Below are 16,062 nucleotides of genomic sequence, written 5' to 3'. Positions count from 1 at the left end.
ACATAGTTAAGTATGAAAAATGTAGATGTTTTAAGAATATCATCTCTTCCACCATCTCTATCTATTTTTTTTCCAAAGACATAAGAATTAGTTTTGTATACTTAGTTAAAATTGATATTCATAATCAAAGTATGATAAAAATAAATAAAAAATTACAAAAAAAAAAAAAAAAAGTTAACTAGTAAAGTATAATTAGACCCTCATTTGGCCCTCAAAAATGAGGGTCGAGTGACGGATTAAGGGCTTGAGTTTTCATGCTTGATCCCACTCGACCCGGCCCTCAATCATGAGGGCTTTTATGGTTTGAGGGGACGGGCTAGCCTTTTATCACACCCTAATCGGGCTTGGGCTAACCCGACACAAGCAAAATAAGATTCCCCGAAGGACTATAAATAACGGGGACTTCAAACTTTTGTATTTGATAATTAGTTGGAAGAGAAAAGTAAAAGATGGGCGATGACTGGGGTAATTACTTTTATTTATTTATTTATTTGTAGTCGTGTTTATGAGTTTTATAATCATTTCGACATCTCTAACAGAGGATGGGCCGATTCCTCCTGTGATGGAAAAGGAATTACCGAAATATGCATACAATGATGAAGATGTTGAGGACAATGAAGAGAAATCAACTCTGGTAGGGGTGATTGAACTGTTGCTTGTCATACTGTGCAATGGTCTTAAAACAAGAGTTGTTTTATAGTGTCTCTGTGTTTCATTTTATTTGATCAGGCACCTGCACCAAAACAGAACACCAGAAAATCTGTAGAGAAGAAAGGAACAAATGAAAATCCTTTGGCAGAGAAGCTTCGCCAACAAAGGTAGTTTGGGACATTATTACTATTTTCTATAAGATGTTAAGCTTTAAAGGGGTACACGGATGTTTGTTTTAAAAACGATAGGAAGAATACAAAATTAAAGAAAAATAAGTTTTTGTTCAAATATTTGATCCTTCTTTGATTTTGTAGGTTAATTGCCAACTCATCAATCTTGAATGTTGTACTTGAGTGGCCTGTTAAATGATCAGGGCATATGTTTTTATTTACTTCTGTTTATTCTTGTTTCCTGGAGTTCTTCTATTTTCCTTGTTACAGGTTTTAATTCTTCAAGAGAACAAACAGGTTCAGAGTTCCAAAACTAGGATGCTCTCTCTTTGTATATTTTAGAGATTTTTTCCATCTAGAATGTGTACTGCTATGAATAGTGACTTTAAATTCTGCATCTTTCAATTGTTTTTTCTCTAATAAAGTAGTGACGCACACTGAAACTACATATATTTGGTAAAATAATATTTTACGAAAAAAACATGCATGATGTTTTGGAATATGCATTCTGAGTTACCAAAAATGGTTCCCATGTCAGATTGTCAGTGTTGGGAGATTTCACTAGAAAGTCACACCTCAATCTAGCTACTTTCTATCCCAAATGATTTCAACTTGGAGATCACACCAAGGAAATCACCCACCCAAGACTTTGGTAGTTATTCAACAAAGCAAAACCACTACAATATTCACCGATTCATAGCAACAATAATAATGGAAATAACAATGCAAAGAGACCACGAGATTTAGGTGGTTCGGTAAATGTTACCTACATCCACACACAAGAGCCGAGTTTCCTTTATAATAAAGATTGGAGAGTTTACAAGAGATCAAGAATCAATAAGAAGAGGCCTCACTCAAACCCTAGCTCAACAGAGCTCCCACAATACCCTAGAAATGAATCTCTCAAAGTTGTACCTCAAAACCCTAATCTATTTTCTTTATATATGTGTACATAGACAAAGGGGAAGTAAAATGGGCTTGGGCCTCAATCGAGACTTTATATGGGTATAGGTGGCCCTCTTCAATAGAGCTTGAGCTGAGTCCATTCTTAAAGGAAGTCGAGGCTTCTTCAAACGGTCATGAAGCGCTGAAGGCTTATAGATATGGCCCTCTTCATCGAGAACCGGGGTGAGTGTGGTATATTCGGCGGTTCCAACAAACCCAACAATCTCCCACTTGGAACCGCCGAGATGCTTCATGCACATCACATCTCAATTGTAACAATTTCAATCCAAATCCAAAAACTAAAGAAACACTTTCTCATTCATCATGGTCTTCAAGCAAGAAGAAAACGGGTTGAACACAACTTCAAAAGGCACGGCCTTGGTCAACATATCCGCCGGATTTCATCGGATCTTAGTGCAAGACCTCAAATCCTCCAACAGAGATCGGATAAAATGATACCGAGACCAATGTGGTTTGGTCCTAGAATGAAAGCGCGGAATTCTTGGCAAGATGTATAGCACTCGACCGCCACCGTGTAACACACTTCTCTTTGCTTCATCCCAAGCTCTTCCATCAATCCCTGTAAACGGATCATCTCTTTGCTTGCCTCTCAGACCCGCATACATACCGCTTACGTGGTAGACAAAGCAACAATCTACGAATCGCGAAAACCTCTTTGTAAAGACATAACCGTAGTGATTTCTTTCGCGATCTACCTCACCGCAAAGTCGGCATCCACATACCGCGCAAGTTCACAACACCCCTTCCATAACATAGGCATTTCTCTGTAGTACCTCCGGATATCTCAATATCCACTTCACGGCTTCCCAATGTTGCTTGCGGGATTAGACATAAATCATCGACTTGCCCGGCAGGGCTATATCGGACGTGTGCAAACCATGGCATACATAAGACTTCCAACGGGAGGGTATGGTACCTTAGCCATGAAGTTTCTTTCCTCAAATCTTGGGAGAGTGTTCCTTGGACAACGGAAGTGGTTCGCCAAAGGTGTGCAAAACCGGTTCAAGACTACCCATCTTTGAACCTCTTCATTACCTACTCAATATACTTCACTGAGACAACTCGAATACCTTTCGCTTATCTCTTTCGATCCTCATCCCTAGAATCTGTTTCCAAAGAGTCCTTCATAGAGAACTCACTTGCTAACTTCTCTTTCAATCTCCCAATTTCGACATATCTCGGAACTCGCTACTAACATATCATCAACATATAGCAGCGGGATGATGTAGCTGGAGTCGAACCTCTTGAAGTAGCAACAATGGATTGCACTTATAGTAGCCATTTCCTTGCATGAAGTTATCAAATAATTTGCCTGGGGGCTTGTTTCAAACCATACAAAGCCCGCATACCATATTCTCTTTACCCTTCTTGATGAAACCCCTCCGGTTCTTTGCATGTAAATTTCCTCAACTAGGTCGCCCATGGAGGAAGGCGGTTTTAACATCCATGCTTCAAGATACAAATCTTCCGCAACAATACTCAACACCGACCGAATAGTATTCGGTTTCACCCATCGGAGAGAATATCTCTGCGTGAAGTCAATGCCCGCTTTTCTGCTGAAAACCCTTGACTACTAGCCTTGCCTTGTACCTCTCGGGAACCATCATGTTCCTCTTTGACTCTAAACACCCATTTGTTACGTAGAGAGCCTTCTTGCCCGTGGGTAGTTTGGCTAACTCCCACGCGTGCCACAGGGAGATGAGGGACTTCATCTCATCTTGCATAGCAAGCTCCCACTTGCTTGCATCACTCACCTCCAATGCTTCATCATAGCATTGGTTGCTCGCGCCGTCATGAAAGTAGCAAGTAATTCACATAGGTGGTGGGCGGATATCTCGAACTTCGGTACATGTGGCTGGATGTCTTCCGGGGGCACGAGGTGGAGATGGGCTCGGTGGTGTAGTATCCTCATTATTTCCACGAAGTGTCATCATCCTCTTGGGGCTCCCACTATACCACGACTTACATCAAAGTCTTCCAACTCAACATACTGCGGTCTTTCTCGTAGACCCGATTCCTTGGTTTTTCAGGCTTCATCTCGTCGCCAATGTACATCACCTTCTCATTAAACACAACATCTACTACTTACGAATGATTTTCCGATTTTGATCATCCCAAAAGCGAAAAAAAATAATTAGATGAAGGTGCACTTTAGTGACTTAGCATCAAGCTTGCTTCTAGCTTGGTCACTAATGTGAACATAAGACACACAACCAAACACCTTCAAATGGGAAAGGTTCACATCCTTCCCGGCTCCACACTTCCTCCGGAATCTTAAAATCCAAAGGTAACCGATGGTCCTTCTATCGGGGTAAAAGGCCGTCTTAACATTGAGAATTTGGCCAACGCTAGTGTAACGATACACCTAGCTCTCTAGTCGTGTTCTATTCATTAAGCTCAAGAACCCCATTCTTTGAGGTGTCCCCCGGCAAAGTCTTTTCCATCTTGATGCCATTGTCGGCGACAAGTCTTTCTTAAAACACGAATCCTCATACTCTCCACCGTTTGTCGGATCTCGCCTTCTTTACTTTCAAGCTTGTCTCATTCTCAACCATGGCCTTCCAAGTCTTGAACACTTCAAATCTTTCGACTTGTGTCTCAAGAAATAGACCACACCTTCCTAGTATGGTCAATTCAATGAAAGTCACAAAATATGACTTTCCGAATTACAGATGTATCAACTCAAGAGCTTTTTGGTCGACCCATTCTCGAAAACTCACCCGCTTGCTTTCCAAATACACGGTTGAAGTCAAAATGTAACTTTGGGAGTTTACGTAAGAGTGAAGGATTTTCATTCCTTTCTCACTCGTGTGACCAAGTCTGCTTGGTGCCAAACATTCGGATCCTCTTTTGCCATGTGCCCCAAAGAATGACTGACAACGTGTGCATCATGTAGAAAGTACCATCTTTCTTACCATTTGCAACAATCAATGAACCCCCGAGACCTTCCAAGTATTAAAATCAGTAACAAATCCTTCACTTGCCAATTGCTTATTGCCCGAAATCAAATTCTTCCTCGAATCCGGCGCGTGTCGACGTCCCTCGATAACCATGACGAGCCATTCATCTTGATATGCACATCACCCTTGCCGACAATGTCACTGAGGTTGGTCATCACCGAGAAAAGACCGTTCAAGGTCACCTTCGTGTAGTTCTCGTTTCGATGTGAGGTAGCATGGAAAGAAAGAATCAAGTACCCAAGACTCTTCTTGTGCTCCATCGAACATATCAAAGCGTCATCTACCATCTCAACAACATTAGCTTCTTTGATTCTTTTCTTGTTCTTATTAAAATTGGGGCTATAGTGGCCGGCCTACCACAATTATAGCACACCACTTCACTTATGTCTCGAGGTTTTGTGTTCAACGCTTTTGCAATTGGGAGGCTTGAGATTTCGATCTCCCCTCCACTTTTTCTTACTACGACTCTGTTTGACTTTTCTTCCCCCTTCGATTGCTTTCAATGCGACACCCGAAGTTGATCCCAGAAGATGACGGACAATCTGTCTCCGGATTTCCTCGCGTTAGTACCATACTAACAACGCGTGCTCAAACTTCAACTTGGTCATTAGAGCCACTTTGCCGCCATTCGCCTTCCAACTTGGAGGCAATTGTCCAAGTTCGCCAAAGCTAGCACCTCATCACTAAATGTAATCTTGACTCCAATTGGTCCTTAGTTTGGTTGAATTCATTTAGGTGATCATGAAGGAGGTCCCCTCCAACATTTTCATACTAAGCGGCTTGGTGATCAAATGACTTTGTTTTTGCCGTAGGGTTGTTCATACATCGTAGTAAGTGCCTCCATGAGAGACTTCGCCGTCTTCGGTTTTAATATTGAAGGGGCAGCGGATTGTGGCCAAGGCCTTTCTATCTTGCAAATCCCATTTATCTTAGGGGCTTTTCACTTATCAATGTTTCCATCAAATCCTTCCGATAGAGAACATCCTCAATTTGCATCTTCCAATAGCGAAGTTTGTTCCGTCAAACTTTCTATCTTGTAGCTTTCTTTCCGGTCAGAGAACCAAAACAACGGTGGAGTTCGAGGAATTTCTTCAAGTCTCGTGCTAAAGGTGGAGTCTTTCCTCAGGATGCTCGATACCACTTTTGGGGAGATTATTTAGAAAGTCACACCTCAATTTTTACTTTCTATCCCAAATGATTTCAACTTGAGATCACAGCGAAATCACCCACCCAAGACTTTGGTAGTTATCCACAACAACCTCAACAAAGCAAAACCTTTAAATATCATCACAATTCATAGCAACAATAATAATGGAAGTAACAATGCAAAGAGACACAGGAGATTTAGGTGGTTTAAATGTTACCTACATCCACACACAAGAGAGTTTCCTTTTATAATAAAGATTGGAGAGTTTACAAGAGATCAAGAATCAATAAGAAGAGGCCTCACTCAAACCCTAGCAAACAGAGCTCCCCACAATACCCTAGAAATGAATCTCTCTCAAAGTTGTACCTCAAAACCCTAATCTATTTTCTTTATATATGTGTACATAGACAAAGGGAAGTAAAATGGGCTTGGGCCTCAATTCGAGCACGAATGCTGGCGTTTTGGAATATGCCCTCTTCAATAGAGTTAGTCCCAAAAATGGTTCAAACGGTCCTTATATAGATGTCCTCTTCATCGTAACCGGGGTGAGTGTGGTATCACGGACAGAGCAAGTTTTCGGCGGTTCCAACAAACCCAACAGTCAGCATGATTGAAATATGGATTCTGAGATCTGCACTTTAAGTGTGGAAAGTCTGAAACTTCTAAAGTAGTGTAGTTGAGGTGTTTTCTTTTCACTTTGCTTCACTTCTCTTTAGAAAAATTCCCAGCCGTAAAATTGTAAGTGATTTAAGTTAAGAAGGAAGAAACTTAGTCCCATGAAACACTTTTTGGCTGTTATTAATGCCTTTTCCTATCACAGGCTCGTAGAAGAAGCTGATTATAAGCTCACAACTGAATTGTTTGGGAACACCGATGATGAAAAGTCCCTTGACAATTTCATTCCCAAATCAGAAAGTGACTTCTCAGAGTATGCACAACTCATCTCTCATAAGGTTCTCCCATTTGAGGTGCGTTGAAGTTAACGTTTTCTGGTTTGGTGTTTGATAATAGTTTTCGTGTTTCAAGACGTAAACCTATGTAAGGAAAGTCCATCTTTTGGAGGAAGACTGATATATCTTCCCCCGCATCCCCACCAAGCTTGTTATTATAATACCCCTGCAAACTGTCAGACTCCCTTGATTAAACTGTTATGATGAACAACTTAATTAAGATTTATCATGTTATTTGATGTCATCCAAGATTATCCTCTAATGAGAACAACTTAATTTAGATAGAACATGAGATTTAATGTTGTCTAAGGTGGCCTCCATGGAAATTTTCTTTGTTTCCATTCTTAAATCCGTATGTTTGAAGTCATTTTTTTCTTCTGAGTGGCAGAAGAGCTCTCATTATGTGGAACTAGTGAAGGATGTCATGAGATTGTTACTGACGCCCATGAAAGCAGAAGATGCAAAAGAAGTTGCCTCTTCAATTACGGAAATTGTGAAAGAAAAACTGAAAGCTAAGGAAGAAGCCAATGCTGGTATAAACAAAACAGGTATGCAGTCGGAGCAGAGGATATCTAGTGTATAAGAATATTATATATCTGCAGAACCATATTAATATGCATTGGTATATGTAACTGCATTCAATAGAGACGTGCCTAGACCCGACTTTTAGTTATGTAATTTATGATTGCATGTTTGTATCAAGATTGTAGCTGGTTTCCGATTTATGCCTGTAAATTATGCACAGGCTTAAAACCTAGAACATAATCTAGCTCAGAACAAGTTATCATAACCATCTGTATTTCAAATCTTAGGTTCATTTATCTGTGGTCCTGTGTGGTTATAGAGCTTATAATTAGGTTCTGAAGTGCACGCTATGGATTGAACTGTGTACCAGAAGTCATATCATATATATTATCTTAGGTTCCCGTTGCATGTGGTTAGTAATTTTACTGTCCTCTTTACCTTGTCTGTTTCAGCTGCAAAGAAGCCAGAGCTTCATAATGTGGTTGGGGATTATGATTCCCAGGATGCTGATGACTTCATTTAAGTTTAAGTCTGTTTTCGAGAGTGTAATTTGAATCCAGTTGCTTCTGTACAGACAAGCAGAAAATTGGTTCGTACGGCTTTTTACTCCAACAACTGGAGATCCACTTGAGTGTATGGCTTTCTTGTTTAGTGAATGAGAAGAGTTGTTCCTTTTCATAATGATCATTTACTGATTTCTGTTGATTGGTTCACAACTACACAAACAATTAAAAAGAAAGAATACTGATATAGGAATAGAGGATCATAATTTGGGTGTAGACTCCAGAGGTGGTTCTGTTAAAGAATCCAAACACAGTACTTGCCATCCACCTCAAAAACCACATCTGTATCTACCGACTACCCCTGTTGTTTATGGTTCTGTTGACTGGAACCATGAAATACTGTATTTTGGTTAACTGGACATTTGATCAATGTCGGAATTGCAAAACAGAATCCTAACTGGTTTTGCTCATCTCATATTGGGAGCACTTATCCTGAACAAGTACATATAAGAGTGCAGGTGCAGACTGACAGATATTTCTTCGCGGTAGAAACAAGGTAGTAAAATATAGTTGTGATCTTAAGGTATGTAAAAATGTAAATTACATTGGGGGAAAGTGGCTGGTAGTTGGTACATGACTATCAGATATCCAGCCACCAACTATTAGAACGAGTTTTGCTATGTTTCAGAGGTCATAGCTATGGGCTTTCTAGGATCTGAGGTAAAGAAGAACCACACTTTTTGTCCCTCTCGTTTTCCTTGGTGGAACCTGCTAACCAAGAGCCCAAGAGGAAGCTGAGGCATATCTCCACTCCTTGGGTGCCAACTTTCGGATCCCTAAGAGCCTAGGAGGAGTTAATTGCAATCTAAACAGTTCCCAATTATTTGACAGATATAAATGGTATGGAGAAATGGTTGACATATACCTATCAAGACTATACCTCCACGAGCCCCGGCATTACTTAAGAATGTGAGTGCATGTGCATGTGCAGCTAGCCAGCTACCTCCTTGTGCTGGTAAGAGGTTGAGATCGTGCTTACGTCCGTGTGTTTACATGGTTCATCCACTCATTGGTCTATGTTCAATTTGAAGTTGTTGCGAATTTGCTATTAGGGAACCCTAGGTAAGCATTTGAAGCCTATACTGTCCACAACCACAACTCCACGTACCAATTTCATAATTTCTGGCTAAAATACGGCACAAGGTTGTAACTGACATGATATGTAGGAAAGTAGGATTTGAATAATTGTAGTTTTGTACTATAATGAGGACTTCTAGTAGGCGTATCCTTGTATCAATGTATCAACTCAACAAAGTTTTTTGGTATATTTCTTCATCGAGTGTCCTCGCTGAAATTCAAGCCAAGGAGCCAAACGTTACCAAAATTGTAGGTCTTCTCAAGATACATTTGCAACATTGTTGACTAGCTTCTTAGCTGGCTAGAAATTTGGTGAGATTTGTCAATAGAGTTAGAGCATCTTTAGCAGTGATATCAACCTAGCATCCGTGTTTTTTCAACTTCAGGAGAACTACATGTTGATGAAAACACCAAATCAAACACCAAATCGACCAATATTTGGTTCCAGGTTTGGTGTTGTATCAAATTACTCACGCGCGATTTTGCCAACACCGCGTGGGCTTGGGCTAGATTGTGGGCTTCAATCACGCGGTTTTGGCAAAACCGCGCGAGAGATTGGGAAAGAAAAAAAATAAGAAAATTGATCGTGCGTTTTTTTAAAAATCGCGTGTGCTTGGCTTTTAATGTGTGCTTCACTGGCGCGGTTTGGCTATATGGCGCGGTTTATCCAAAACCGCGTAGTTTGATATCAAAAATTTGATATTGCTCCTGAAGTTGGATGGTGTTTTTTGTTTGGTGTTTTTTTGTTCAAAATTTTGGTTTTTTTTTTGTTGCTCTGCTAAAGATCCTCTTAGGAGATATTTGGATATCAATATGCACAACCAATAATTTGGTGGCATTTTTCAATTATTTGGACCCTACAAACATAATCGGTTTTCAGAAATTAGAACGATAAACCTATAAAAATGTGGATGCATTCCAGAAAATCCCACAACCATGCAAAATAATGTAGTAAATACGATTTACGATTTGCCGAAGGCAACAGACAACTGAAACCATAAAATCTCTACGCTCTGTCAATGGGCTGGGACTGGCCACGCTATTTTCCCGAAGTCACATTCCAAGGCCGAAAGCTTGATCTGAAATAAAACAAAGTTTCTTGATGGACCAGTCCAATGATAGCCGTAATCTTTGGCCCCATACCAGTGTGATATTTGATCCACTTATGTTAATATTTGCATTTGTACTTTCGTAGAAGTATCCTTTTTTGTTTTTTTTTTTAAAAGTATCCTTTTCACATGAATAGTTATTAGTGTCATACGGTATCATCAGCATTATTGTGCGTTTCCTACTTTCTTCATTGCCAAAATTTAATTGGTTGATTCTTGCATGCAAGTGGCATTACCAATCTTTTTTAGTAAGTTGATTCTTGCACACAAAAGACTATTGCATGCTTTACGATTGTGGCCCGATTGGCCGATTGTCTTCTTGTTCTTTAAGTAAAACTGATACACTAATGTCAAGTTCAGTTTAGACAAAATGGTTTGTGCTGAATACTCAAAATGGAGTCTAAATCATTTGAATTTGAAACTTGGTTAGATTTAAGTATTTAACATATTTTCGGAACTACTTGAGGGTCTTCTTTTGGGTGCTTGCAAGTTGCGACCATTCAAAAGAGACAAAAAGTAGGTCTCTTTCGGTCTTTCTTTAAGCACAATTGGAGGAAACATATTTAGCTCAACATGTAGCATGTATGTTTATGTTGTGTGCTACGGACCTACAACTACAATTGTATTCTTTTTCAATGTAAACTGCAGGCTTAGGACCCGACTGGTTTAGAGTTTAGTTTAGACCGCGAACCAAGAATATAATAACTTTTAAGAGAGGATTCTGTAGTGCTGTACCCTGCGTCCCTACAATCGTTATAAGTTATTAGCACCTCTGCTGGTTCAATAACGATGCCACAAGGGTTATTACTTCTTCTCCTGAATTCGCTTGACCAGGTGCGATGTCGAATTAGTGTGTGTAGTTGTATACTCTTTCAACTTTCAAGTACAATATGAATGCTCTCATCCTAGTGTATCTCACTCTCAAATATTCCTTTTACCTCAGTGCACTACCGCAAGTTATGAGCCCCTTAGAAGAGACACTGACACAGAAAATGCTTGTCATCAAGATTTCATGTCGGACACCTACGATTTGGTGAGCTGTAGACTGTAGTGAACAACCATGAGCATAATCTCCCCCCACCCCACCCCACCCCTACCTGAGCAGGGCTGAGCTGTTATGTTTAACGTCACACCCAATCTTCACCAGAAAACCCCTCTTATAACCCCACACCTCATCTACATAGGAGTATAGGACCATCTATTTTAACCCTACCACCACTGGAATATATCACTCCTTGATATCACCAACCTACGCAATCCAAATTACACCATATCTTTCAAAGCCCATCACTCCTCTCTACTCTTTCAAATTACGCCCTTCTCTCTTTCTCACACGACATAAACCACTATAGCACTACGGCTTCTCATTTACATATAGAAAATTTTAAGAACACACACGGGAGGTAAAAGTGGGAGGAAAAGGGGATTTTCTTAATGAAGGTCAATATCAGATATTCTATAGCAGGTCTGGAGGATGACTTGTTTCTTACATTTTAATATTTGATACCAGTAAAACCATTTGTGGGGTTAACTGGTGTGCCCACTGATCACTAGTCGCCTTGTGGGGTTCCATGGTGGTAGAGCGACCTCTCAACCTAACCTACTTAAACCAACTTAAATTCAAGGACAGAAATATCTACATACGTAGGTTACATACTTTCGTCACCTAAGTATGTAATAAATTTTACAAACGCACTGGAGTGACATAACTGAGAAACTGAAGAATTTGTGAGCAGGGAAAAATCACAGGTATTTAAGCTATAACACCCCCGACGCACTCCGACACGGTAACCCCAATCCCCACCACACAAGGTTCTAATATCAAACTTAACCCAAAATTGGTGTAGATACACATTTTACCTGTCAGTTACATAAAGTGATTAAACGTGTTTGATTTCAGTTACATAAAGTGATTAAACGTGTTTGATTTCATACCAATAGAATGGATATTTAATAAGAAATGAAAACTGCGCCATCATTTTTCAATCTAAACTTTTAGTCAATAGTAAGTGGTGAAAGTTCTCCTATTTCTACATTTTCATCATCCTATGGTGTATTGAATCCCTGATTCAGCTTAAAACGATTCACACATCCCCTGTATATTGGGAAGAAACCAGCAGCATAGCTAACACTGTTACCCACTTACAATAGTGATTGGATCGAAATGAAAAGACTCAAAATATTACATCCGTTGGTCTAGCAAAAAAAATGAATTTCATAGTGCGACTATATATATTAAAAAGATGTTCATAAATCAAATTAATAACAAACAAATCCAATAAAAAGAACCTCAGATACTGTTTGTACATTAAGTTACCTGCCGATGGATCCTCTTATTTAGAACGCTCAAGGCAAATGAAGAGAAGTAAAAACTTTACCAGCATCCATAATGGACAGTTTATAATCTCAATTCGAAAAGAGCAAGAGCCGATACCAGGTAATTACTCATATAAAGATCAAAGAACAAGTAACCGATGATGATAGCTGACAACGATGGAGACGCTCACCCTCCACCCAAACCTACCAAATAAGGAAAACAAAATATACTAACATAAAGTTAGTGAAGTGGGGCAGCATGATTTTAATCGAAACGTCCAACGCCAACCCCCTCAGAGATTCCTTAACCATGGGTGTTAACAGCTTCCCAGAGCAAATTCTTTGGAATTGGATTGGTGAGATCGCGCGCTTGCAATGCTGCATTTCTAAGAGTTGCAATAGTCAACTTATTAGCCTCGAAGAACGAAACACTTACATAAGGCAAGTTGTGTTTCCGGCAGAGTTCCTTGACAAAAGGTGAAATCTTCCTCAAATGGCACCTTGGCAATCGAGGGAACAAATGATGCTCAACCTGAAACTGTAATCCACCGTGAAACCAATCCATCCAAGTGGAACACGAAATATCAATCGACCCTTTAGTCTGCTTCTCAAACCAATCATTCGCCCGAGGTGGACCAATATATGTATGAGCAGAGAAATGGTTCAAACAGAACTGAACATGCTGGATTCCAGAAACAGCAAAACTCACAGCCACAAACAGAGCCCTCTCGCCCCAATTCGGCAAGCAGGAAATAACAAGAGAATACCAGCCCCAAAACACCATCAAACCAGCCAACTCCAAATACCTATGGGGAACTTGCCTCTTGGAAAGCAACAACAAAAACGACTGCGTAAACAGATTAATTCTGGCAACAGCCATGACAGGATAAAAAGACCAATGCTGATAACTAACAAGAAACCTAGCCACTGAATCAAAAGTCATTTTCCTTCCATAAAACACCGATTCAAGCGACTTAAAAATGTCCGAAGACACGGCTAAAAAGGGTATATGTTGAAGATCTGGATCAAAATCAAGACTATTAACAGCAATGTGGTGGGCAGTGTGAGTCCACTTCCACCAGCCAATGCTGATCCCAGTAACACAATTACCAGTAAAAATCTGCATAAATCGATTCAGCTTAGGAGTCATCATAATATTATAATGCCCTGAATCATGTCCAACAAAACCAATCTGCATCCATAACAATCCCATTAAAGTAGCAGAAATAATATGTACCCATATCTTATCAGACCATAAAACACCCAAAACACTCAAACTAAACAAGAAAGCAGATGTAACCAAAGATATACATATCCAATGGCCCTTCTTCTCAAAAAGACCTGCTTTTGAGAATTCAGTAACAAGTTTTCTATAATCTTTAGATACTTCAGACACTTTATAATCTTCTAAATAACCAATGAAAAATTTATCAAGATATTTCCAAGCAGATCCTGGATGGAATGCTACAAATGCATCTGTCACATCTTGACCTGCTAGATTCATTAATGGTGATTCACCACCTGGGTGATCTTTTATCCAGTTTGTTACATCATATACTTTCCCTTGTATTGATATCCATAGATCTCCTTTTTTGTTATGGTTTTTCAATTCTGATGATGTTATTTCTCTCCTGCTTTTTTCTGTCATCTTAAACCAAAATATCAATAATGGGTCTGATTGTTAAAAAAAAGACCCTTTAATTTTTTTTTTGGATGAGAAGAAAGGAGGAGAAGGCTGGATATTGTGTGTGTGTTTTGTTTTAATAAGGGAAAAAAGCGGTTATAAAGGAGAGGAAGGAAAAAAACAATCTAATCTGAATATACACAAGTATGAGTTGGCATGCCAGGTAGATTATTTAAGGATTTGCTTTATTTTTCCTCATATTTACGGACTTAAATAGAGAATATGGATCTTAAAATGGGTATATCCGCCAATTTAACGTGTAATTAGTTTAACTATTAGGGTTTAAGGTTTAAACAAAGAATATATCTTGGTTCTGCATCATATGGCCAGCACTTGATTACTAGGCCGACATAGCATATGAAATTATGAATCAGTTCCGTGTTTTCTTCTTTGTAATTTAGTTCAAAGAGTGGTACGTGAGTCTGACAACTTTGTATAGTAGTGGCAAATTAGTAAATTCAGTTTCCTTCTATTTAAATAAAGGGTAATTTATTTATTATGTAATAATTAAGTTGAGACAAATCACGTAAATTACATCCAAAAACGCAAATGCTATATGAAAATATGTATGAATTTACATAAATAAAACAATAAAACATGCATTAAGAGAAGGATGTCATGGCAATTGGCAATCTAATATATGAACGTGCTTAACAACGTGTAGGAAGTAGTGACAATAGATAAAAGGGGGCTAGAGGAGAAAAAAAGGTGCCTAAAGGAGAGAAGCTCTGAAGTTTTATCCCCGGGACCCATATTAACAATCAACATGAAAAAATGACATAAACAAATGATGTAATACATGCTTAGCCATGTGATTAAGGTTGACATCATAGAGAAAAAGATTTGTCTCTTCAAATAAACAAGAAAATGATTTCTTTACTTCAAAATTTTGTTTCTTTATTAGTTGAATTCTTCCTTGAAAGATCCTTGACCTTTTCCTTAAGGCCCAAGTCTGTCAAACATTATTTTGATCACCTGGACTTATTGGTAGTCAGCTGCCAAAGACGTGTTAGTTGTCCATATTATGCTAAACACGATGAAGACCTGAGTAGCCTGGCCACCCAGTCCAAGCACTTCCTTAAGGGGTGCTCATTTAATATTCAGTACATTTGAAGGATGGTTTTGTTAATGGCTCAAAAGGAATTTTGCATTCACACAATATATCTCCTACTGAGTGGGTCAAACCGTCAAAGTGCACGACACTTCAACTCCAAGGCTGGGTCTCGAGTTCGAACCTTTTAGGGGATGCTCATTTAGCAAGAGCACATGGCGCGTGGGAGTCTAGCCTTAACGTGCACCAACCACACTTTCAAGACTTTGGGGATGCTCGTTTTGCAAAATGGGATGCAAGCCGCCTCTAGAGACTAGAGTCTGAACTCTGGAGTCTGTGTTACCGACTTACCGTGTTATGTTATGTCCCCACTCACGTACTGTGGCAAGCTAAAAACTGTCTACCTTAAGAAAAATAAACAAAATTCACACCTTATTTTCTGTAAAGAATAGAAAATGAGCTTTACATGAGTGGGGAAAATAAGGGAGGTGACCCTAAATGTCATGTATATTATATATGCCAAGGTTTGAATCTGGAAAATTTCATTAGAATAACGAAAATATCTACTCCTAAGCTAGTGTTGTTGTGTACCTCTTATAGTAAACCCCTTCTGTGTTGTTATTTTCTTCTTTATGTATGGTCTATGCCGCTCCTAAGACTTGTTATTTAGTATTATTTTCACGGTTATTCCAAGTTGTCACGTGTCACCTCAGTTGCAATGACTTTTTCGGCAAACAAAGCAGATGGATACAAACCACAAGAAGTTGAATTAGCAGCCAATTTCGCAAAATTAACTATAAAAAGGATTATGGCTGTTCTTAGAATTATGCCCAATATAGTTAGATCTTTTATTGTCGATATGCCAAGTGAGCTAGTCAGTATCTACTTCATGT

At 39.2% G+C, this 16,062-nt stretch overlaps 2 protein-coding genes across 3 annotated transcripts; one reads left to right on the top strand and one right to left on the bottom strand.

Moving 5' to 3' along the window:
- The first annotated feature begins 339 nt into the window (after nt 1–339).
- On the top strand, nt 340–8,050 carry LOC147495131 (uncharacterized). 2 transcript variants are annotated; one of them, XM_086569660.1, is made up of 6 exons: nt 340–465; nt 540–634; nt 730–818; nt 6,715–6,862; nt 7,236–7,392; nt 7,822–8,050. In XM_086569660.1, the coding sequence occupies exons 1-6, from the start codon at nt 450–452 to the stop codon at nt 7,890–7,892; spliced, it is 576 nt and encodes a 191-aa protein (XP_086425786.1). In that variant the 5' UTR covers nt 340–449; the 3' UTR covers nt 7,893–8,050. The 2 variants fall into 2 exon arrangements, with proteins under 2 accessions (XP_086425786.1, XP_086425785.1); XM_086569659.1 differs by having other exon boundaries at nt 348–465; nt 7,233–7,392.
- Nucleotides 8,051–12,315: 4,265 nt separating this feature from the next.
- Nucleotides 12,316–14,328, bottom strand: LOC147495130 (delta(8)-fatty-acid desaturase-like). The gene has a single exon (XM_086569661.1). The coding sequence runs from the start codon at nt 14,080–14,082 to the stop codon at nt 12,739–12,741; it is 1,344 nt and encodes a 447-aa protein (XP_086425787.1). The 5' UTR covers nt 14,083–14,328; the 3' UTR covers nt 12,316–12,738.
- Nucleotides 14,329–16,062: the final 1,734 nt, after the last annotated feature.

The sequence above is a fragment of the Coptis chinensis genome, chromosome 6 (genome assembly GCF_015680905.1).
Source record: "Coptis chinensis isolate HL-2020 chromosome 6, ASM1568090v1, whole genome shotgun sequence".
Lineage (NCBI taxonomy): Eukaryota > Viridiplantae > Streptophyta > Magnoliopsida > Ranunculales > Ranunculaceae > Coptis > Coptis chinensis.
This window is presented reverse-complemented; position numbering and strand designations above follow the sequence as displayed.